The sequence below is a fragment of the Tachypleus tridentatus genome, chromosome 4, assembly GCF_004210375.1.
Source record: "Tachypleus tridentatus isolate NWPU-2018 chromosome 4, ASM421037v1, whole genome shotgun sequence".
Lineage (NCBI taxonomy): Eukaryota > Metazoa > Arthropoda > Merostomata > Xiphosura > Limulidae > Tachypleus > Tachypleus tridentatus.
This window is the reverse complement of record NC_134828.1, coordinates 25,564,888-25,589,117: the sequence shown is the minus strand read 5'-3', so window position 1 is coordinate 25,589,117 and position 24,230 is coordinate 25,564,888. Positions and strand designations below refer to the sequence as shown.

Genomic DNA, 24,230 nt, shown 5'->3' with positions numbered 1-24,230 from the left:
GTCCTCTGGTTGGTCAGAAGTAAGTTTATGGACTTATAAGCTGAAATTCTGGGTTCAATTTCCTTCACCGGAAAAAAAACACAGTTCATTATGTAACTTTGCACTGATACAATAACATTGATTACTGTAGACTGACCACCCAGTAGCACAGCACTATGTATGCTGACTTACGACACTAGAAGCTGGTTATCGATACCCGCGGTGGGCAGAGCACAGATAACCCATTGTGTAGCTTTGTGCTTAATTATAAACAAACTATAGAATATTTTATAAATAGTAAACAAACACAAGATGGAGTTTTGATTTAAAAACTCAAATATCACGTTCCGTTATGTATGACTTAATAATTCTTTGTTAATACTTAAAACATTATACTGTTATCGGACACTTATTTTTAATGTGGTTTTTGACAAAGTTCTTAAGCAAAGAAAACAAGTTTAAAGCTTAATGAGATGGGTCAAGAATTCGAGCATTTTCGGTGTTTGTAGCCAAACCCACAGTTGATACGTGAGTTGTATGTATATCTTTCAATACATAGCCTTGACAAAAAATGTATGTATAAAAAATAACAACACGAATCACGTGAAGCTTTAGCACATGCGTGAAACTGCGAACTACGGAAATTCATTGGATTTTCTCATTAAGAAATTATTCGAATCCTACATCATTGAAGTTCAAGCTTCGGTTATTTTCTTACATGAAAATAGAATAGCCCCACACACAATGGTCCGGCTCAAAAGCTGACGTGGAGAACCGCGTGATTTAATGGCTAGACCACCCAGAAAGGGAAGTCGCGCTCTCTTTGCCGTGCCGCCTCTGGGGTGCCCGACGGTTCGATCGGAGTAGAACTTCACCTCAGTCAGTGGGCTACTTCGTTAAGAGCTGTAAACAAATGTCCCCGATTTTCTACAAGATGTGAATAAATTAAACGCATTTATACCATCTTGTTTAAATATCTGATTCTTTTAAAATAAATTAACTTGATAATTTTATTCATTCGACACTTCGTATTACGTTTGCTTCACGATGTCGACTCTACGTTAGTGTAGCAGGTATGGGGCTAGATGAATACTTTAGTATTGTTTTGACTAAGCCTTATTTTTATTCTGAACAACCACTGCTGTTCTTATCATCCGAGGGTTCGAGGCACAAATTTAAAATGTTTTAAGAATAATATGTGGAGAAAACAACATAATTTCATTTTCTTTTGTTATGAACTATTTGTATTAAAGCACATTATTAAAAACGTACAGCTGAAACACTAACGAATCGTTATTTCAAATAATACCTTTCTCAGGATCATGTAAAGTTGCTAGAATGTCACGTGTGTAGAGGCTTTGAGAGATCTCCAACATACAGTGACTTGGCGCAACCATTCAGCTGTTATACGTGTTATTTTCCTGTATTGGTAAAGCATGTTTTTAAACGAACCCGCTATAGTTGCTGGCACATATACACTAGCTTCCCTAGATTCTCAACGGCGTCCCCGCGATGTGTGTGGTCTTCTATACTTTAGTAAACCGTTGCTTGGCAACTAATGCAAAGCTTGCTATTACGAGAGGAGCTAGAAAGCCACGAGCCAATCGCAGCGTACCCGCGAGTTTCATCCATCTTGAGTCAGGGCTCAGTGGAGGCGGAGCGTTTCATGCAAATAGTCGGTAGAGGGTTTTCAACTTCGTGGCCGATGGCTTCCAACGTGGTAGTTTGTATGCGCGCGCGCGTGTGTGTGTATACGTCTGTTGATATGCACAATTTATGAAGCCTAGAATATGGATAGCTGGTTTAATCCAGCCTTCAGACCTTCTGAGGTTAGTTAGAAAGTTTAAAATTAGGCTGAAAAACTTGACTGTGTTGTGTGAGTGTTGTTGTTATTGTTGTTTTTTGTGTGTTTTGCGTCAAACTGAGGCCGCGAGCGTCTCGCTCAACATGGCCTCTGTACCATCATGATTCCAATGAAACATACGTTCACCTCGTTACAGGGAACAACTGTTCCACAGAAAAGGACACATCGACAGCCAGATATTGACCTTCTTACTAGGACAAGTTGGACGGATGCAAAAACAGCACTATCTCAGATCAATAAGGTAGGTTTTCTCTAAAATTATAAGCGAGTCTGGTAGATTCTATGTCTTTGCAAGTACACATTGCGAGTCTGTGGCACGTGAATGCCTATTCTCGTGCTCAAAGTCAGTTCCGGTGTGTTAAGAACGTACAAAAACTCCCACTTTTGTTGAATATTAAGAAAAACGTATAGTAGTTTTAAGAGTTTTAGCTGATTTCGTTTATTGCTGAGGGTTTTGTGTATTTATTTTTGTTTGTTACTAGACACATATTAAATGTTTAACGAGTGTTGTGTATATTTACTCGGCTGAGATTCCAATATAATTAATAAAAAAACTAATAGAATTGTCATTCTAACGGTGATAGATCACTTACTTGAGGTTGAAATCAATTTTAATTGAGTAACTTTCTAACATAAGCAGAATTATAATCGAACACGAAATTAATTTGATAATTATAGAAGTAAATAAAAAGCACTTAGTATAGATTACTAGAAACGAATACGCTTCTTCGTGTATTGTTATAGAAATTGTCTTATTCAACGTGATTTTAAAACTTATTTTTACTGCATTTTTTTATTTTGGAAAGACCTTAATTTTCTTTTTTTGAATACAATTTTTTGATCCACAACAGAATTTAATTTATTTAGAATTGTTACTGTTAAGTAGAAAAGACAACAACAAAATACTGAAACGGGCGTAATACGTTTGAAAATTATGTTTAAAAGGTTTTATTTTAAACGCTTTACCGGTATTTATCGTTAAGGGTTCTTTGTCTTACGCTCTTTAATTGTTACAAGTTAAGCCTAGTTAACTAATTTAGTTGTTAAGCCTAGTCAGTCACTATTTAATTTAGTTAAGCTTAAACTGTTGTTACTTAATTTTGAAAATTAAAATCTAGACTGTTACAGTTTGTTTATTTCCCACTTTTATTCCAGGGTAAAGCTTCAGGAAACAGGGCAGCTCTGTGGCTGCGAACTAAGCTACAGGTACACTTATTCCAACTGGGATGTTTTATACAAAAAAATGCTGGAAAGGTGTTATTTGTGGGACTACTTGTGTTTTCCTCGTTTTGCGTGGGCCTCAAGTCAGCAAGTATGCAAACAGACGTTGAAAAATTATGGGTGGAAGGTAAATTATTAATTTGAATAGATGTTTAAAAACTAAAAATGAAACTTTTGTAGTTCTCATTTTCATTTGATTACTGATAGCGAAAAATAATCTTAATATAATTTTATAGGGTCAATATAAAGAAAACTCCGTATTTAAAAACATTACTCGTTAGTTTTAAAATTTTTTTAAAAAATAGAGCAACAAAATTTCACCAGAAGCATAATGAATGTCACAAGTGTCAGTCTGGAAAGTGTGTAAATAGTACAATGTTTCAAAACAATATCGTGTTGTATATTCAAACAACTTTTATTTTTTTCCATAGTATCATAATTTTTATTTCTTTCTCTCATTCACTTTGAAAAATACAGAATAAACGATTTGAACGTGTGTCGTTGTATAGGAAATTCTGATAAATTGTACAGAACAAATGGTGTTTGCAGTAACTTCATTTATACGGATAGGATTGAAATAGTGAGTGAAAAATGACGGAAAATGTATGAAATACCTTACACTATTCGACAGTTTCTAAAACGCTTTGTACAGACGTTTCTGAATAAAACTTGCCATTCTGGATACGTCTGTGGTGAAATTTTGTTCCTCGATTATGTGTATATTCACTTTTAAAAGTGTGTGTGTGTGGGGTTCCATATAACTTGTAGTAAGTGTGTTTGTTTTGCAACGCCACCATATACATATTAGAATTTTAGTTTAGTGTAGTTTAAATACATAATTGCGTCTGTTATTAATAAACTGCATGTTAGTGTATTTTGAAAACACTCGTTCTTCAAGTAAAACATTTGTGACGTAATTTTAACTTGAAGTAGGATCTACAGGCTGCTTAGTTGTAAAAAAAAAAATGTATGACTTTCTGTTGTTTTTTGTTATACTTTTAAAGCCACATAGTGAACTTGTCTGTGCTGTGCCTATTACAAGTATCAAAAAGTGATTTTTGTCTGAGCCACTGGAATGGGTAGAGGGTGCTCTAAAATCGTACGTCATCCAAACTTTCTTGCGTGTTTATTTTACCAACACTTGTTTTACGTCAGGTGAAATTCTAATAAAGTTATTTTCAACATACTCCTGATTAATTATTCAAAACCTTGAGAAAAACACCGTTTTAATATTATTTTTGACAATTTCGCTGTTTGTTGTTTGTTGTTTTTAATTTCGCGCAATGCTACACGAGAGCTATTTGCGCTAACCGCTCCTAATTTTCCAGTGTAAGACTAGAGGGAAGACAGCTAGCCATCACCACCCACTGCTATATCTTGGGCTACTCTTTTACGAACAAATCGTTGGATTGACCGTCACATTATAGCGCTTCCACGGCTGAAAGCGCGAGCATGTTTGGTGTGACAGAGATTCGAACCCACGACCTTCTGATTACGAGTCGAACGCTTTAACCCACCTGGCCATCCCGGGCCCTTATTCTGTATGAGTTAAGAGAGTGACATTTAATTTAAACTACAAATATAGTGTTTTGTTTTCTAATAAAAAGCAATATTATTAATAACACAGGCATGCGATGGTTTCATTGCCTTGAGGTGTTTACATGTTAAACAGTAATTCCTGTACGCTGAATTCGAAAATTATATCCATTTTCTCCATCACGTACAGATTTGTTTTATTCATTTGTTGTTGTTTATTTACAAATCGCAATGTGTACGATTACATAAGTGAATTATTTTCATTGAAATCTGGTCACATTTTGCTAAGTTTAAAATGTTAACAACCACTGGCTATAGATTTCTCTAGACCAATCACGACGAAGAATCTTATCGATCGTTTTAGAACCTAAACATAATAATAAAAAAATGTTTGTGGTAAACTAAAATAACAATTTGATCTAAGAGTTGTTTTTTTCTTCCCGATTTATGAAACAAGTATTATTTTCAAAATCTGTGTAGCTGAATTATGGAGAATCCGTTACTAAAACCAGAATTCTGAAGTTTAACTTCTCAGGCCTGTGTAATTTAGGGTTTAAACACCAAAATAAGAGAAGCGTTAGTAAGCAATATATGTGTGTGTAATTTTCCTTGAACAATTCGCAAAACGTTTTCTGTAGGAATACCTCCATCTACGAAATGACCAAATCATATCCGGTTTGCAAAACGATAAAAATCATTTTCACCATTCATCTATTTACTGTTTAAGATTACTTTCTAAAAGACTCGCGAAAACTAAATGTGTTAAGTACTTATGGTATCTTACTGTTCGTTTGAAAAGGTTATGCTGTGTAAAAATGGAGTTGTTTCGATTTTTGTTTAGGATACAAGATCATATCACTTTCCAGTTCCTTTAAACTCGGCTGTCAAGCGTTTAAAGCTGATAGATTTGTCAAATTTTATTATGAGTACCTAACGCTAGTTATAGGCCTACCTCCTGTTTTTTAAAAAATGACCAGGGGCTATACAAGTGTTGGGAGATCTCGTGATTTATTTCGACTTTATGAGGGTACCTACATAAAAGAGTACTTGATTTGTATTGAAAATGAACCGTCACTACCTAAAACGTGGTCAAAGCTTTGTAACACTGATGCAGATAGATAGAAAGAGAGAGAGAGAGAAAAAAAAGTGAGGCACAGCAGTTTTCACGAGCAAACTTAATGTACACAAAGCAAAGCGCCCTCTGGGGTTCATCCATTGCATCTCGAGGTTGTACCTCAGCTGTGGTTCGCCAGATGTGGAATGTTTGCCGACGCTCTTGTGTGCGTGACGTAGTACAAGTTCTTCAGACATAATTATGAAACTGCGTATGATATTAGATTTAAACTTCACGACTTGCGTTTTTCGTTTACAGTTTTTAACACTTAATAATGAACCTTGAAATATTATATTTACCTATTATATTCCGTGAAATTTTAATTGCAGTGCGATATGTACAATATTCCGTCACAAGTTGTGAATGCAAATTTCACGTTTATTGTTTCTGTACATGATGGTGCTGCGCCCTAGTGGTAATATTTATCATTTGATGGTAGTGTTAGATTCTCGGGACTGAGTAATGTTTCTGAGTGTGTAATCGTACATCAGTGATGTACTTTGACACGTTTTTTATTAAGTTTTAAAAGGATAATCACGACTTAAATTTTTTTGAAGCTGTTGGCGTTATGAAATAATATTCGGGCTTCTAACCCTGTTAAGTATACAAAGAGAGAATCATGTGTTAAGGGTTATTGTCTTAACATTTTCGTGTCTTAAGGATTTATTATCCTTATCTGTTGTAGATATGAAACACTTTCAAAATCCAGTACAGTTTAAATAACTTTTTTTTTTCTATTTTAAAACATATCAGCAGTGAAATGTTTTGTGACATTTACCACAATTTGTGTATAGATATATTTAAGGTTACTATGTACAGGACATAAAACTGTTTGGGATTTTCGACAGCTTCATGGTAAAACAAGTAGTAAACAGTACCTACCACCAAACTGTTTGGCTTCTCTAATCAAATAGTCGGATTTAACTGTCTTTGTTATAACGCAGCATTGGCCATAAAGTGGATTCGCAGTTCGGCACGCTAAGCACTATGTCACTATGACTCCATTTGCACTTCACAAAATGTGTGACACACGTAGGTTTACATCTTCCTACCTTTGAGGTGCTCGCACAATAGGAGGCTACGAGTGATATTTTAGTCTGGCACTTTCTACAAATAGTGCGCGTGTGTATTCGAGAGGATGATCAATCATTACAGACAGCGCATGCTTGATGAGGAACATATGGTATCGGACGTGGTCTGATCGTGACACTTTCTACTCTACAAACCAGATAGCTCTTCGATAAGCTCAATGCACTGGGAATTGTGCAGAGATGTGTGGATAAGTGAAATCGGAAACATGGCGAAAATGGATTTGTTCCATCAGAAAAATAAGGTGTTCCATTTGGAATCTGTCAAGGTCTTGGCTCGAAGCGTATGCAGAAAGGTTCCAACCATCTTCATGTTGTTAATTGTTAATAGATACATCGGAAAACTGTTTTTCATTCATGACGTTTCCGACCAGTCAACATATTTCTCGATTTCAGATAATTTCGTTTACACTTTGGAATCGTGGATGCGTTATAAGAGTAAAAGTCAAGTCATAATTAATATTCGGTCAGACAACTACATACAGATGGCCCTTGTGTGTAGCTTTGGGAAATTGTTCTAAAAGATAAATATTTGTTTTGGTCTTTGTATCACCGTATGTAATTGCAGGAATGTAAATACTGGTACTGTAGTTAAATACATTGCTCGTTTCTTGTATAGATATTAAAACATAGTAATATATCTGTCAACGCTAATGAACTTTCACAATATAACATTTTGTCTGCCACTTCTGGCCCGGCATGACCAAATGGTTAAGGCACTCGACTCGTAATCCGAGGGTCGCGGGTTCGAATCCCCGTTACACCAAACATGCTTGCCTTTTCAGCCGTGAGGGCGTTATAATGTGACGGTCAATCCCACTATTCGTTGGTAAAAGAGTAGCCTAAGAGTTGGCGGTGGGTAGTGATGACTAGCTGCTCCCCTCTAGTCTTACACTGCTAAATTAGGGACGACTAGCGCAGATAGCCCTCGAGTGGCTTCGCAGGAAATTAAAAACAAAATAAACTGCCACTTCCATGTATCCACAGATTCACAAAACAGAACAGTATGATCGACTTTTGGCTTACATACAGACTCGTGTATAAAGTAATAACTAACTTTTGGGTTGACTACAAACTTGTATATTTTTCGAACTGTGGAGTCTGTATTCTCTTCCACCCAGACTAAGGAGTTGATTTAGTTATTTTTAAAACCATTTTGATTGGTATTATTATTTCTGAAGTAGTTTATCACTTTGGTTTGATTTATATTGAATTTCGTGCAAAACTACACGAGGGCTATCAGCGCTAGCTGTCCTTAATTTAGCACTATAAGACTAGAGGGAAGGTAGCTAGTCATCACCACCCACCGCCAACTCTTGGGCTACTCTTTTACCAACGAATAATGGGATTGAACGTTACATTATAACGCCCCCACGGCTGAAAAGGCAAACATGTTTGGTGTGACGGGGATTCGAACCCGCGACCCTCGGATTACGAGTGGAGTGCCTTAATTACCTGGCCATGCCGGGCAATTAACTTATCAGAAAATTACTTCTGGAATAGTTTAATACGATTTGAACTTCAAGAAAGATAAATGTTCAACCATTGAAGTATTTTACGTTTGTATTCCAAACGCTACAGTTAAAGTATTTTTGGTTTTCTTTTTAAACTTTATGAAACGTTTATGTTAAATGTAGAACTTGAAGATGGCGCCCCTATATCAAGTACAAATGACCGAGTGGGAAGTAGGAGTGGTCATTGTCAAGGTTGTAGCGTGCCATGTGTCTGTCCTTTCTCCTTTTTGTTGTATTTTTTTTTTCCGGAACATGCTTTACAGGTAATGGAAACTGTTTTTGTCCTTGACTTCCATGTCTTCCCTCCCTCTCCATCATCACGAGAAAGTCTGCTACACCCACCTGCATGAATTGCATAAAGTGGGAAGTTAAACTTGCCTACTGTCAAGTATCTCTTACTTTCGTAACATTTAATTTTATGTTTTTATAGTTGTCAATTATATTGTATTATAAAGTCGAGTGACAATAAAATGCAAGTAACAATATCTTTGTTACTTGTTGGAAATGTCTTTATTTTTCTGTAGTGAACAATAATATTCATGCTATAACAATTTTCACCTCATAGTTATTGACTTGTTTTTGTACTGCCCTCTACCGGTAGGATCCATTTTATTACACCATGTTGAGTATTTTTACGTATTTGCCTGTTACTACACTAAACGTGAAGAACTAAGGTAAACATGGTGAAATTATTCATTTTCTTGTGTAAAAGTACACAGAGGATCTCAAACATAATTTTAATAACAATACTGATGTCACTTTATGTGTGTGACTTGCACGTGCTCTGCAGTCGCACAGCGGTACTTCTGCGGACTTACGACGCTATAATCCAGGTTTCGACACTCTTGGTGGGCAGACCACAGATAGCTCATTGTGTAGCTTTGTGCTTAATTACAAACAAACAAACACTTGTACGTTGTTAGGAATTTTGTAATCGATTAAGTAATGGTTTAATACAGCGTGCGTTGCATAAACAGCTTGGAAATTTATAACACCCTTATCTCTCACACTGTTGGAAACAGTGAATTAGACTAAACATATAACACTGTGTTTTTTATTAATATTTCTACCACACGTTTTGTGTTAGGAGTAAAAATAACTATTAATTACGTTCCATAAGTTCATGCTTTTTGGTGACTTAATGAGTTTTATATATTTGAACATTATTTGGTTTTATTTTAAAACTTCCGCGTTACTGAAATTCTACTATTCTAAATTATATTTTATCAGGTTTTGATAACAAAGTAGGAAGAACGAACACTAATTATCTCGCGTACAAGAGGCAGAGGATTGTCAAACCTACTGCTGTTACTTCGCACGTGTTTCCCCCCCTTCACCGGGTCACTTAACTCTCGTCTTTCGAAAACCGCCATCACGAGTAATTCGATTTTTCCTTCGTTACAAATGCCTTGTGACAAGCGTGGTTTATTGGTTACTCAGCCAGCCATGCGTAACAGCGCAACAAAGTGAACCATTCATGTCCTACGGACGATGTGAGAAAAACCGGCTCGAAGTAACTCCACTGCTCGTACCATTCAACAACCCATTTTGTGTGCGAGAACATCTTCCTTTTTTCTTTCTTTTTTTTTAAAGAAACGAGACGTGGAGTTTGTATACATACATGCAAGTTTTCCAATAGAGAAATTAAACTTGCAGTTCAAAAATAACTTGGTCTTAGCACTGAAAAATTGTCTTGAAGTACTCAGTTTTGTATTAAAGTACAATGGAGGTGCGAGATACTTAAGTTTTAGTGTATGACGTAGGATGAATGTCACAGATATTCTACAGAAGAGTTAAAAAACTGTTATTTGATTTAGTGTTTATTAACGATCTTTTTAAAATATTATTTGTCTTTACAATATTGTATCCTAGTAGAGATTTTTGTTAAATAATCGTTTTGTTTTTGACATATTAGACATCCAGTTATATGTACTCGAATTTTGTGTCAGTTTTTTATAATCTGTCTTTGGCGAGCAGTGATTTTATGAAATAAGTGAAAACGTTAATCAGTTATTTTTCCACGTGGTGTTATCGTTGGTAACTCCGTCTTTGAACACTAATAACGTAAGTAAACTTTTCCTTGAGTTCAGTTAGTAACTTACCATCCGAAGGTCTCAGTAGTTTCAACACGGAATTAATGACAGCGCCATCTGCAATATACCTGTCGAAAAGAAGCCATTTATCCGGGAACTCTCAACCTTAATTTTGGTTGAAACTATGTAATATAGTCCCAAAAGAGACGCTGATATGGTCTCCTTATGTTGCATGTGGTTTGGATGAAAATATGTGAGATGAAACAGACCATGCACACTCAAAAACAGAAAAAAACAAAGACGTACGACCTCTATTTGGCAGGCTGACTATAGTATCACAACAAACATGCTGTTATGACTTAGTTCTGGAACGCTGAAACGTGTAATTAACTATACCACCCACAACGTTTCACCCCCCCCCCCAATCTTTTTTTAATACTTGACGCCCCTTCTTTTTTATTTTATTTTACAGTAAACGACGTGGTAAAAGTGAACGAACAGTATTGTGATGCAGTGCAATTTGAATAGTGATTAGCTATAGTCACAGCTTTATAAGCGGAGATAAAGATACAATTCGAGGTCTAAGGCGATCAGTACCTGCCTCAAGAGTACTAACACATGCTCGCAGTGGATAAGCTTAGGACGTGAAATAGCTATTGTTGCGCGTGCTTGCCACTAGGGGCATAAAAAACTTAATTAAATACAGAGTAATGGTTGTTAGTGTTAGATTTTGGAATAATAGTCTCTAGAAAGTAGTCTAATATAATTTGGACTTCTTACTACATAGATGAGTCGTTCCATAACAGTTTTATTGTTCTAACTAACTACGTGTAATCTATTTATGGTGTGTCTGTAGAAATCGGTGATTTTATCTGATCATATAATAAAAAACAAACTGCACAAAAACACTACACGGGAATTGTTTAATAGTGTAGTTTGCATTTACTTAAGGAAACAGATTTTAAGAATAGTAACTTCGAAATAAATAATAACTATTCGTCAAGACGCAATAAGAAATGATAATAAAAAAAATGCCGTTGCACCAAAAATGCTCGCCCTTTCAGCCGTGGGCGCGTTATAATGTGATGGTCAATCTCACTATTCGTTGGTAAAAGAGTTGGCGGTGGGTGGTGATGACTAGCTTCCTTCCTTTTAGTCTTACACTGCTAAATTAGGGACGGCTAGCGCAGGTAGCCCTCGTGTAGCTTTGCGCGAAATTAGAAAAAAAAAACAAAAAAAAAAACCAGTAAAAATGACAAACGTTAAAAACCCAAACAACAGCAGTGTCGTTAAATTGTCTCTATTCTCTAACGCATGAAATGCATCATTTTTAATCACTTGGCGTTGAGTGTTAAAAGTATCTCTCTCTGTGTGTGTGTGTGTGAAATACAAAGGTAGCATTCGACTTGTAGATATGAACATCACATGAAATGTTTTCTTCCCTTAAAAAGTGAAAATGTTTATATGTGGCGGCGAATATTCGCTTGCATATGATGTTCTTAAAGCAGCTTTGTGAGTCGGACATGGCCTATGATTGGTTAGCGTAGCGTATAGTGGATCCAAAGGTCCAAAGTTCACATTTCTTTGTCACACACGCACACAAAATCGTACATAGATTTTACGTTCGGACCGTACATGCGATATAAGAGTGAATGTGAAATCCCATTGTTTAGTCAGAATAGCCGAAGAATTGGTGATGGTGGATACAGTTGACTAACATCTTTCCATCACCTTATTACTTTAAAATTAATGATGTTTATCTCCTGTTTAGCATTGCGTGAATATCTGGAACTCGCCAAATTGAAACAGCTTCGAACGTATTTAATATGTTGCTTCATAGTGGTTTGAAGATTCTGGGAATATCAGAATGACCAAATCAGCCGCCAAACAGAACCAGTTTCGATTTCAGGCTAAAATATCGAAACTACTTGAACGTCAGTTACAGACATTCTAATACTGAAAGAATGTTCCATATGAACACTTACTGGATGTCATAACTTGGCGGGGAAATTTTAAGCTATTTTGATAATTCCTTTCTTTAACTATTCAGTAATATATATAATTGTAATGGCTTTTTGTTTTGTTTTTGTGGCTGGAATGTTAATTGTAAATTGAGACGCGACTGTTCTTTTATTTTATTTTTTACCTTTTATTCACCATAACATTACAGACGCTACCATCCTATCAGCACCTGATTAATATATGAGGATCGACGTGTCAGTGTTATCTGGCTTTTAAAAAATATTTTAATCACGTGTGATATTAATAGTCTGTATATATTACTTTTAGAAGTAATTACTACAACGCCTGCAGCATGCCCATGTAATGATTCTATTTGTTTCAGTTATCATTAGAATGATGAACTTTGAAATGACGTGAAATTAATAAATCAACTATCAAGTTCACTTTTAATTTCTTAATAGAGTTTATCGTGTTGTCTTGTTTATGATGGATTAGATTTATTCAGTTTGTTTTTTTTAAGTCTGAGATAATAAAAATGGGAAAAAAATTATAGCCGGGAAATTATCTATAGCTGGCTGAGGATGATGTTTCTAAAGGTAATTTAGTCCATTATGTATATGACATAAACTCACGGAAACACGTGCGTTGTTATTACCTTTCTACTTATTACTGGTTAAGATAATAGATAGATTAGCAATTACAGAGGTAATACATCTTACTGCACTCTACAGGAACCAGTGAGAGGAGTATTCTTTAAAATAGATAACCACTCAGTCAGAGGAATACGTAGCAAAGCCCGTCCCCCTGCACCGTTCCATTCGAAAGAAACTTTGGTACCGCCGATGTTTCTGACGTATTGACCAAGTATGCTAGCAATAAACATAACTTTCAAATAATTCGTTAGTAATTAGTGCGGAAGTTCCATTGTATCTTTCGTAACCTTCTCCAGTTCAGGTATAAAACTCGATGAATTACGATTCGTGAAACCTGTTTTGCCTTTTTTTTTTTTTTTTCGTTTACAAAACTGATGATGAAAAAACAAATCGACAAGTTCATATCTACAGTTTTAAGTAAGACCCAAAGAACAATAATTATTTTTTAATATTAATTGTTTGAATTTATTTTCTTAATGTACTATGTTTTGTATCTAAATCTAACGTTTAAAATTTACGAAAAAAATTACTTTTATCTTTCTAAGCCGGGCGTTCTTAAAAAACAAACAACTTTTAACTGCAATTTTCTGCATGTTCCCAATATTCTGGACAATAATATTTCATTTGTTTAATGGGCCTGGCATGGCCTAGCGCGTTAAGGCGTGCACTTCGTAATCTGAGGGTCGCGGGTTCGCGCCCGAGTCGCGCCAAAACATGCTCGCCCTCCCAGCCGTGGGGGCGTTATAATGTTACGGTTAATCCCACTATTCGTTGATAAAAGAGTAACCCAAGACTTGGCGGTGGGTGGTGATGACTAGCTGCCTTCCCTCTAGTCTTACACTACTAAATTAGGGACGGCTAGCACAGATAGCCCTCGAGTAGCTTTGTGCGAAATTCCAAAAAAACAAACAAACAAACAAATCATTTGTTTAATACAATTAATAAACGCTACGGGTTCCTTTGCCACTATACGAAAAATCGCGCCCTGAACTTTGGGACTGTGGGTGCCTTATGATAATTAAATCCTACTATTCGATCAGAGTAGCCCACCAGTTAGCAGGAGGTGGTGTTGCTGCCTGCCGTTCAATCTGTTGCTTCGAAATTAATCGCTAGCACGTATTACACTCGTGAAACTGTACGACATTACACAATTTTTAGGCTTAGAGGTTTTTGTAGCATATAGCTCTGACACTTGCATCTCTTTTAATCATAATACAGTCGTTTTCCCTTGTTCTTTTACCTTATTGAGTTCCTGAATATTACATAACAGATTTTTATTGTTAACAGAACCGATTAACATGTATTGATTTAAGAGATACCTACAAGTGATAGAATTTTATGATGTCATTTGTGCTTCTATTGGTCGATTAATCGCTTTAAAACCGTGTCCACATTAGAGAGTTAGTTTTATCATTCGACCGAAACGATCGCATGGCCAGGTGGTTAAGGTACGCGACTCGTAATCTGAGGGTCGCGGGTTCGAGTCTCCGTCACACCAAATATGTTCGCCCTTTCAGCCGTGGGAGCGTTATAATGTGACGGTCAATCCTACTATTCGTTGGTAAAAGAGTAACCCAAGAGTTAGCGGTGAGTGGTGGTGACTAGCTGCCTTCCCTCTAGTTTTACACCGCTAAATTAGGGACGGTTAGGGCAGATAGTCCTCGGGTAGATTTGCGTGAAATTCCAAAACAAACAATTCAAAGGGGTGAGGTAATTTCTTTAGCTAGGATGTGCATAACAAATATTCTAACAAACAAAACGTGTTATTTCCTGGAAAAATTCGGAGGGAGTCACGCCCCCCCAGAAAAAGTTACGCAAATGTTTAGAACTATAATACCTGCATAGAAGAATTCCATAGCATTTCTCGTAATGGCTTTGATTAATATAACTTTAACTACCTTTTAAGTTTTGTTTTGTTTTATAGAAGTTTCAATATTCAGTTGCTATTTAAAACTTGTTTTAATATTGTCCTTGATTTATAAACTCAAGTTAGATAAGTTTTATCAAATACTTCATTCTGGGATTTGCATTTAATCATCGGCTGTATTAATTGTTATCCGTTTCCATTTTTCATTGGTGCAGCATGTTTCCAGAGCACATCTGGTGGGCAGTGGTCATTCTCTTAAGCTATGCTGTTAATCGAACATCGAAGTCGTTCTTGAGAGTGATGAATATTTTTATTTGTTGCTTTTGAATTTAACATCTGATAATTTAGAGTGCTTAATTCATCTCGTGATTTATGGCAGGGAAACGTTTTTATCGAAGTCACGACAGCACAGATTGCAACGTTGAGCATCGCTTATGTGACGTCACTTTAGTATATACTGACAACACTATAGTATAGCGGTTGAAACAAGTGATCACTCCAGGCACCCTCTAACTCCTCTTTCAGGGATATTACTGGCCTTAATTCGAACGAAGGAGCATAATTACACAATTTATCTGATATTTTATGCTAAGCCTAGTATGGCCTGGGGGTTAGGGCATTCGACTTGTAATATGGAGGTCGCGGGTTCGAATCGTGCTCGAACCAAACATGATCGCCTTTTTAGCTGTTGGGGCGTTATAAAGTCACGGTCAATCCAATTATTCGTTAGTAAAAGAATAGCTCAAGAGTTGGCGATGACTAACCGCCTTCCTTCTAGTCTTACACTGCTAAATTATGGAAGGCTAGCACAGATACCCCTCGTGTAGCTTTGCGCGAAATTAAAAAACAAACAAACATTTCATATTCTAATCGTCGAAAGAGGTTCTTCCTCCTTTTAACAGTGTCTCTATGACGTCACATTGTTTCTTGGCATGGATTGTCCAGTTCAAATCATATACGCAACGAGTTATTATCAAGAGAATTTTCTTTAGTAATATTTTGTATATATTATTAGTAATCTACGTTTAAACTATACAAAACACAGATAATTAAAACCAAAACCTGTAAATCGGAAAAGCTATTCAACTTTAAAAAAAAGAATTTAAGCCTAAAGTTCAAAGGATTTTCAGAGAGCGGGGAGTGCTTTGCCATCGTTTTAACATTCATGTTGACCATTATTTTTTCGTCGTGTAATTAACCTGAATTTTCATTTTCTCCAGAGGGAGGGCGCCTGGAAAAGGAGTTAAGGTTTATCAGGAGTATCTTAGGAGAAGGCTCTGGGAGCACTCATCAACTGATCATCCAGACTCCTAAGGAACAAGAAGCTAACATTCTTCACGTCGATGCACTTTTACTACACTTGTATGCAGTTCGCGCAGCCACACAAGTCACTGTCAAGATGTTTGACCTGTAAGTGTATCTTAAACCAATCTTATTGGTTTACCGGCTTCTCCAATAATCTTTAACAGAAGGTTATGATTTCTATATCTTGAGAAGTGAAACAGAAAATTTTAAAATTGTTCGTGCCACACGTGGCTAGTGTAATTTTTATGTTTCAATTGGTGCAAGATAAATAAATGCACGATTGTATTTGATGTATTAGTTCTTGTATTTATTTTGAACCAATGGAAATTTATGTGATTGTATTGAATAGTTTAGTTATATATTTCCATTGGAGAATAATAAATGTATTATTGTATTAAATCTATTAGTTCTTATACGTTTCCATTGGTGCAGAATAAATACCTCATTGTATGGAATCTATTGTTATTTGTTTCCATTGGTCCAGTATGAATACCTCGTTATATTAATTGTTTTGTAACAAATAAGAAGGATTGGTTCAATTTTAAACATTTCCGTTTCCTTCTTGTTGATTCTTCTGTTTCTCTTGCTCAGTTCGTTATTCATCTTTTAGAAAGCAAGGCCAAACTTGCAAGATTTCCTGTTAAGAGATTATATTCTGCTGCCCTCCTTCCCCTGAATATATAACAATAGAACACTCTAACAGAGTTAATATAGGTATTGTGTTAATAATAATAATAATAACAAAACCGACGTTTTTTATCGCAATGTAATTTAAACCATTTTATTAATGTGGGTTAAGCTGAGACTGATGATGGTAACTGTATGACTGAAACCAGTCAGCTGTAAGTAATAATAAATATTTTACCTTTCACTGTGCCAAAAACTTTTATTTTTAACATGAGTCGTGCAATTTTCCTAAAAATTTCCCTTAGTGAGTATAGACTTGATAGTATGCACAGTAAATTAAAGATAAATTAATTACTCACACACACGTATTTTAGAACATAATTATTTCAGTATATTTCCTACTCAGTATAGCTGTAGTTCGTTATCAAATATCAGTTGGTATTAATGTTAAATGAAAAGAGAAAAGGGAAGAAAAAAAAAACGTTTTGTGACGTCAGAAACTGATCGCACGTGCCTTATAGCACGCGAGAGTAAAGTTGTGAACAAGTAACGGTTTGTTCGTAAAATATTCTTTCTTTTCTTGTTTTCAGATCGTGGAGGTTAAAGGATCTTTGTTATTCACCTAGTATTCCTAAGTTTGACACGCATTACGTTGAACAAGTAAGTTGATATAATTCTTAGCATTATTGTAATCGTTTTTCGTTATTTCACAAGATATTTACGCTTCATCACGATCTTCTAAAATGGTTGTTATTAAACATCGTTTATTAAACAGCTGTGTGTAATTTAAAAATAAAAGTTTAGTTTTAAACGCATTTACTATGACATCGATACATACAGACTTTCTCTTACACATACGGGTTTCTGCCGCGAGACCAATTTTCCCGCTGGTACAGCGGTATGTCTATGGATTTACAACGCTAAAATCAGGATTTCGATTCCCGATGTGGCTTTGTTATAAGAAAACACACAAACACGCCTCGAGACCTCAATGTGCGTGCCCGAGTTTACGTGTAAGTTTTTATCAAACAAAATTATAATTTCACTTTCACATACATGCGTTATTGAAATTGATATTTTTGCTCACTTCAATAATTATTATTCAGACACAAACGCACTACTCCAATAAAATAGCCCCCCCTCTCCCAGTACATCAAAAGTAAGTCTAATGGCTTATAACGCCAACCACCAGGTTTCGATACCCGTGATGGGTACAGAAAACACGGATAATCCACTACGTAGTTTTACGCTTAACGACAAACAAAAACTGCCCAAAAATATTTACACTGCCCTCTGGTTGTAAAATGGAAACAATAAATAAATAAATAAAGTCACGTTCTTTTTAAGTATAAATTTTTTTCAAATGTTCAAAATGCCGTTGAGTTTTGGTACTTTTGCTTCATTTAACAGTATGTGTGTGTTCCTCATGTGAGGCAAACAAAAGTGTTTGGTTAAAAAAGTAATAAATTATTAACGAAATAATTGGAAAAATAGAAATAATGAACAATCCAGTCATTAATTGTTTTTCTGCTTTCTCATTATTTCTCCCTCCCTACAATAATGTTACAATTGTCTGAAAAGTCGTCGTTCTCGACGTCGTCCTTGCACAATAAGTTTAACTCTCTGGTGTTCATATATCTCAGAACCGCTAGTATGGGTATTAACATTTTTATTGATGAGCAGAGACGTCGTTTGCGCCCCAATTCTATTTGACAGTGCTCCGATCCTACAGCTGGTGTCTTGAAAAATCAGATTATATAAAAACATCGATATCCTACTAAAAGGCGCGAAAGTTCCCCCACCTATAGACTCGAGGCCCAAGTATTTTAACCACCTAAAAACCACTTCCAGCGCTAAAATGTTTTGCATCTTAATATTGGTTTTGTAGAAAACAAAATAAGCTACGCAAATAAAGAGCTGTCAAAATATCAGTTTATGTTTAAACTTGAAACTACCAAGTGCCCTAGTTCATAATTAGAACTAGTATTCTCGTTATGTTTTTTAAATTTATAAGAGTTTGTTGATGTTTTTGTTGTTGTTGTTATTTTTTCTTTTGTAGATTTTAGAAAATTTATTTCCATGTGCCATTATCACTCCGCTAGATTGCTTCTGGGAAGGAGCTACACTTGTTGGGCCTGAAATTCCCGTTGTTATACCGTAAGTAACAAAATATCAAACCATGTTGCATCACACTATAATGGAACTTTTGCTTATATGATACTAGAAAAATTTTTTATTACGCGATGTATAACCTTTAACTTTGCGAAAAGTTTCTTCCGTGTGCATGTAGTTTTGCAATAGGTGTCACGATTTTTCCGTTTTGGCATCCGTTTTCCGTCACGGAGAACTTTATTTTTCTCCTTTCTCAGGGGCTAGCGCCACGGGAAATCAAGTAGTAAACATAAAATATTTTAATGTGTTTTCCATAATAGAAAATAATGATTCTCTTTTAAGATAAAAAATTAAGAAGTGAATTTGATAGAAGTTCTTTTGAGAGGAGGGTTAAAAAAAGAAACATTTGTGTTGAATAACATTCGAAGGTTACCTTCCATATGAGGATGACGTCTTACAAAGTGTTCAAACTGAAGGGTGGTAAATCGGTTCCTCCCATTTACCCCTCTCTATGACTCAGGTTTTCCCCTCCCTGCTCTCGGGAAAAAATCGTTAAAACATTTTTTTTATTATTAACTGTAGACGGTTTGTGTGTGTTCATGAAGGCCCAGAATCATCAAAAAGTAATCGCTTCCGATACGTTATTCCTAATGACGGATAGCAACACGTGATAAAGCTTTGAAAGGGTTGTTTTTTTTAACCCATGTGATAAACATTATTTAAATGTCGGCAGACGTACAAAAGAAAACGCCTTAAAATTACCTCTCAGGGTCACAATTAGCATTTCATAATGGCCGCAATTATATTATGTATCTGTTAGTAAATAACGGCAACCTCTCTTCCCCAGTAAGTATGGGGGTCTTATGATGCTGAACGCCGGGTTCGATATCCGTAGTGGACAGAGCACGGGTAGCCCATTATTTAGCTGTGTGATTAACAACGAACAAAACGAAAATGTATATTCAAGCCAATATCTAACCCTAAAAACAAGTGAACACTATAAGAAATTATGTCCTAACGCGAGGCCAACGTGTATGGAAATCGATATTTCAGGATAAGTGTGTGAGATAGAGGGAGTGAATTCAGTGTAAATGTTTGCTAATTGAGTTACAAGGGCCACAGAAAAAAAAAAAAACAGATTTCTTCACCGTCCCAACCATAGCCACGCCTGTTCCTATATTTCCCAGCTGTGCAGAAAACTATATAGTTTCTGGTCGGAGCTTGAAACGCGTGTTGGAACGTCGTGGTGATGATGGACTTGAAGGAGTTGCGGGTTACAACACGCCTGTTTAAAGATACCTTTGGGTTGAGTGCTGAAAGCTAAACTTCTGGGACTAAAACCAGTAGCTTATGTTGCCCCAAGTTTATTTTGGGTCATTTATTTCTCTCAGAAACATGATTTTGTATACATATAGTAATTTGTTGTAAACTAGAATGAAACAATAGAATACCTATGCAGGTAACTGAACGCTCAGATCACGTGATACCAATTTTAAGCCAACTAACTTGTAGCACAGCGGCATGTCTGTTGACTCGCACTGCTAGGAACCAGGTTTCTTTGAAAACCGTGGTGGGCACAGCACAGATAGCCCATTGTATAGCTCTGTGCTCAATTCCAAATAAACAAAATATATGAACATAGATTCATTTACTGTAAGCAGTTAGACTGAAACTGACTAAAAGACTGTTAATTACTGAAAATACGTGTCTTCTACAACAATGTAACTTTTCACCACCGAGTAAGGTTACTTACTTTACCAAAATCCTACGTTTTCAGCATATACAAGATGCTAGCTAGCTGTAAAAACGTATAGTAGGTAAAGTGGAAATACTTAATTTATAAAAAATCTCCATTTATTAAACTGGTTCTTGGATACTTCTATTGGGTAATAACCTCACAAATGTTATTGAACAACTTTGGTTTCTGAGAATACATTCAAGCTGAGCCACAGTTAGAGAGAGAAGAGAGATGCATTTTAGCTTGGAACTTGACAGTGGTACTTTGGTTAACCTGTTTCACATAAATTGACTTAACTGTGTGGTACTTACTTATCCTAACCCAAAATAGTACATATACCACGGTTACTAGTTTCATACCAATAATCTTGTTTCAAAATGGTGGATATTTTTTATCTGAAGGTAATAGTTTTTACAGTAACATGCTTTGAAACAATGAAAAGTAATAATGCAGTTTGTAAATAGATATATGTAAGTACTATTGTCTCTAAGCAAGCACATGTCATAAGGTTTTATTTTATTCATCAGATAAAAGCGATTCAGCCTGTTGAGCGCTTTTTCAAATTTGGTGTACCACCAGTGTGGTGAGCCAGTATTCAGCATAGTTCTGGCCCGTGTCTACCTGGGAGGTCCCGTGCCTGCGGGCCGTCAGGGGGAATGAAACGGGGGTAGTTCCTCCATCGTCGGTTGAATGTCAGTATTCGCCCAGCAGACGAGCCGTGATTAGCCGTTTTAGGTTGAGCCGTGGTTTATAGCTTCAGCGGATTTCATTGCAAAAAGTTTTATTTATTTATATCTATTGAAAACCATTTAGGAAACTTGCCACCTGGTGACATGTACCCGATTTTTTAATGTTTTCTGAGATTAGATAATAATAATAAATCAGTAGTTATATTTTAACTTTATTCCACAAAGTGGAATGTGTGACCGAAGAACACAAATCGTTGATTGACTTGTGCCGACGTTAGATGGCGTTGAACATTTTTATTGTGTCTATGGTTGATTTTATGAAGGGCGTTTGTTAATAATATATACTCTTTAAAAAAGCTTCAAGTGCGCTTGTTAGATTCCTCTAACAATTTTGACAGTTTTTTTTTAATTTTTGTATTATGTATATATTTTTGTGTTTTTTTTATAGCTGAAATTCAGTTACTGATTATGAAGAACCATTATCGCTTTATATTTACTACGATGTTTAATTTGTCTCCCAATTAACTTTTCATTTATGCTGTGTAATTAAGTCACGTGGCCCTTTGTACTTTTAAACCATTGTTCGCCAGATTCCATACATGTGAGTAGGAAATTGCATATTGATTTTATAGTAGATTTGTAAACCAATTAATGAAAGTTTATAATTAACGTAAATCAAGCTAGTCGCGCTCCATATCAGTGTTATAAACCTAATTAGTTATTTGTAATCAAGTATGTTTTTGTTCCTGGAAGAAAACGATAAAAATAAAAGTGTAATTGAAACTGACGTTTTTCCAAAAGTTCAACGTCAACTGCAGAAGTTGTAACCAACCGCTAAGTACTGAGTACGCATGTCATTCATCCATTTCTTCACCGGCGACTGCGCGCCTGTATTTTTATTTCTTTCAACTTTTCATTCAGAGTTTTAACAGTCAGAAAGCACAAGAAAGTTTGTTTTTTGTGTACTTTCTTTGTAAGTATTATTTTATTACAAGTTACAGCTTTTACAGTAAATAGGATTTGTTTTCAAAACAGGTGCGTTGTTTAGATTACTAGCGCAATCATTTTCAAGTGCACTAGTTTTATTATCTGCTTTAAAAATAATAATCATAACTGTAAAAGTTGTAACTTGTAAGAAAAATAATAATTTTTAGCATCATTATTAATTATCTTTGTTTTAGAATTCTGGCTGGTCTAATTCTTGAGGAAGAAACTCCATATGACATAAACCTTGTTTATTTTTTGTTTAGGATGCTCTATTTTAATTAATAAAAAAATCATTTATTTCACCCAGTATTTACAGTACATCTTCGAATAAAAAATCATTCTTTGTTAAAGTTCATTTTGTAGGAATAAATAGAGACATCTCATTCTTCATTGTCAGTCGGTTTTATCAAGAAGCTTCATTGGGCCCCCCCTTCCCCTCAGCGAAACCTAGTAATAAAGCTACATATTTAGTTACTGTCCTCCTCGCTGGGATGGTATGTCTTCCACCTTTCTGCTTATGTTTCTATAATTCAACATCTTCTGACACTGCCTGATGCGGTCAGTAGTTTTCAGTTTATATTCATGTGACTCACTATATATATATGTATATACATACATTTCCCTTGAAAATGCGAGCACTAGCATGCTGGCAAATTTACTTTGGTGTCTACCTACAGCAGTCTGAGAAACATCTGCACAGTGTGGGGGGCTGGTGGCTCTCGTGGTGGCCTTGGTTAGAATCGTAAAATGTGGATTGTTTTTACTTGGCGGCGTTATCTTCTATGTATGAGAGCACTTCCTTACTCATGGTCATGTTTGCCGTATGAGGAAAACAGGTAACAAGCGAAGAATGAAATTATCATTTTGAATATTATTACGCGGGCTTAATTCTCCCCGTCTGCTAGGTTCAAACAGATCGCAGTTCATTGAGCCTTAAAATATACATTTAGTTATTATCTCACCAAGTCGATAACTTTTAATCCACATAAAAAGGAACCACAACAAACTGTAAAGGTGAAAGGTCATTCTTAGTTATCTTGTTGAATAAGGATTTTAGCTGATTGGCTGTAATTTATGTATTATATACCTGTATGTTTCAGCTGATTGGCTGTAATTTATGTATTATATATCTGTATGTTTTAGCTCATTGGCTGCAGTTTGTGTATTAAAAACATACCTACCAACTTGCATAGTTTTGATTTTAACCTCCAGTTCTCAGGACAGAACTAAATTTTCACTTTTTTTGTAACGAAAAATAAAAACCACTAGTAATTTTTCCTCTGCCTGATAAATTTCGCACAGTTTTCACGTATTTGTTGTTTGGAAAGTGTAAATAGACTCTCTACCTGCACCCAATCAAAGTCCAGCACAAAAATCGCAAGTTGGTTTTGATTGGTTATTTTCATCATATCAAGACATTCGTAATTCTACAGTCAAACAAAGATGACAATGAAGAAGAGACATGAAACCAAGAAATGGAGAGAAGAGGATGATAGTGGCATCGATGAAGCTTCAGGAGCTGATGTTCAATCCGAAGTACAATGGTGCAGCCAAATATTATTGTACTTATAACAATGCATGAGCTAAGGATTACCCCGTTAGAGCTGTTCCTCTCAATAAGAGCATGTTCCACTGTATATGTGATGATAAAATCATTCTTTGTAGTCACCAAAGGTTAAGAGATGTAAAAATTTCACTCAGAATGGGAAACCCACAAACCAAATATGAATTGTTTGAAAAATCAAAGGTCTATAAATGCTTTTCTGTCAACCTTGGGAAAGTTAACAGACCAAATGACTCTAAAAGCCAAAGTGATGGTGACCACCTTCTTCAATGGTCCAGCATGGCCAGGTAGTTAATTCACTGGACTAGTAATATGAGGGTTGTGGGTTCAAATCCTCATCACACCAAACATGCTGAATTTTTAAGCCTTGGGAGTAT

General features: G+C 35.7%; 1 protein-coding gene across 3 annotated transcripts in view; it reads left to right on the top strand.

Annotated features, from left to right (window-relative positions):
• Nucleotides 1-24,230, top strand: part of LOC143248717 (protein patched-like) — a 109,208-nt gene that overhangs the window by 44,963 nt on the left and 40,015 nt on the right. For 2 of the 3 annotated variants that reach the window (XM_076497376.1, XM_076497374.1), the window contains exons 1-6: nucleotides 1,644-1,808; nucleotides 1,980-2,084; nucleotides 2,999-3,191; nucleotides 16,052-16,241; nucleotides 17,354-17,423; nucleotides 18,823-18,920. In XM_076497376.1, coding sequence (XP_076353491.1) covers nucleotides 1,770-1,808; nucleotides 1,980-2,084; nucleotides 2,999-3,191; nucleotides 16,052-16,241; nucleotides 17,354-17,423; nucleotides 18,823-18,920 — 695 coding nt within the window. In that variant the 5' untranslated portion in view covers nucleotides 1,644-1,769. Of the gene's footprint in view, nucleotides 1-1,643; nucleotides 1,809-1,979; nucleotides 2,085-2,998; nucleotides 3,192-16,051; nucleotides 16,242-17,353; nucleotides 17,424-18,822; nucleotides 18,921-24,230 lie in introns of those variants that run through there. The other variant, XM_076497375.1, reaches the window with a different exon arrangement.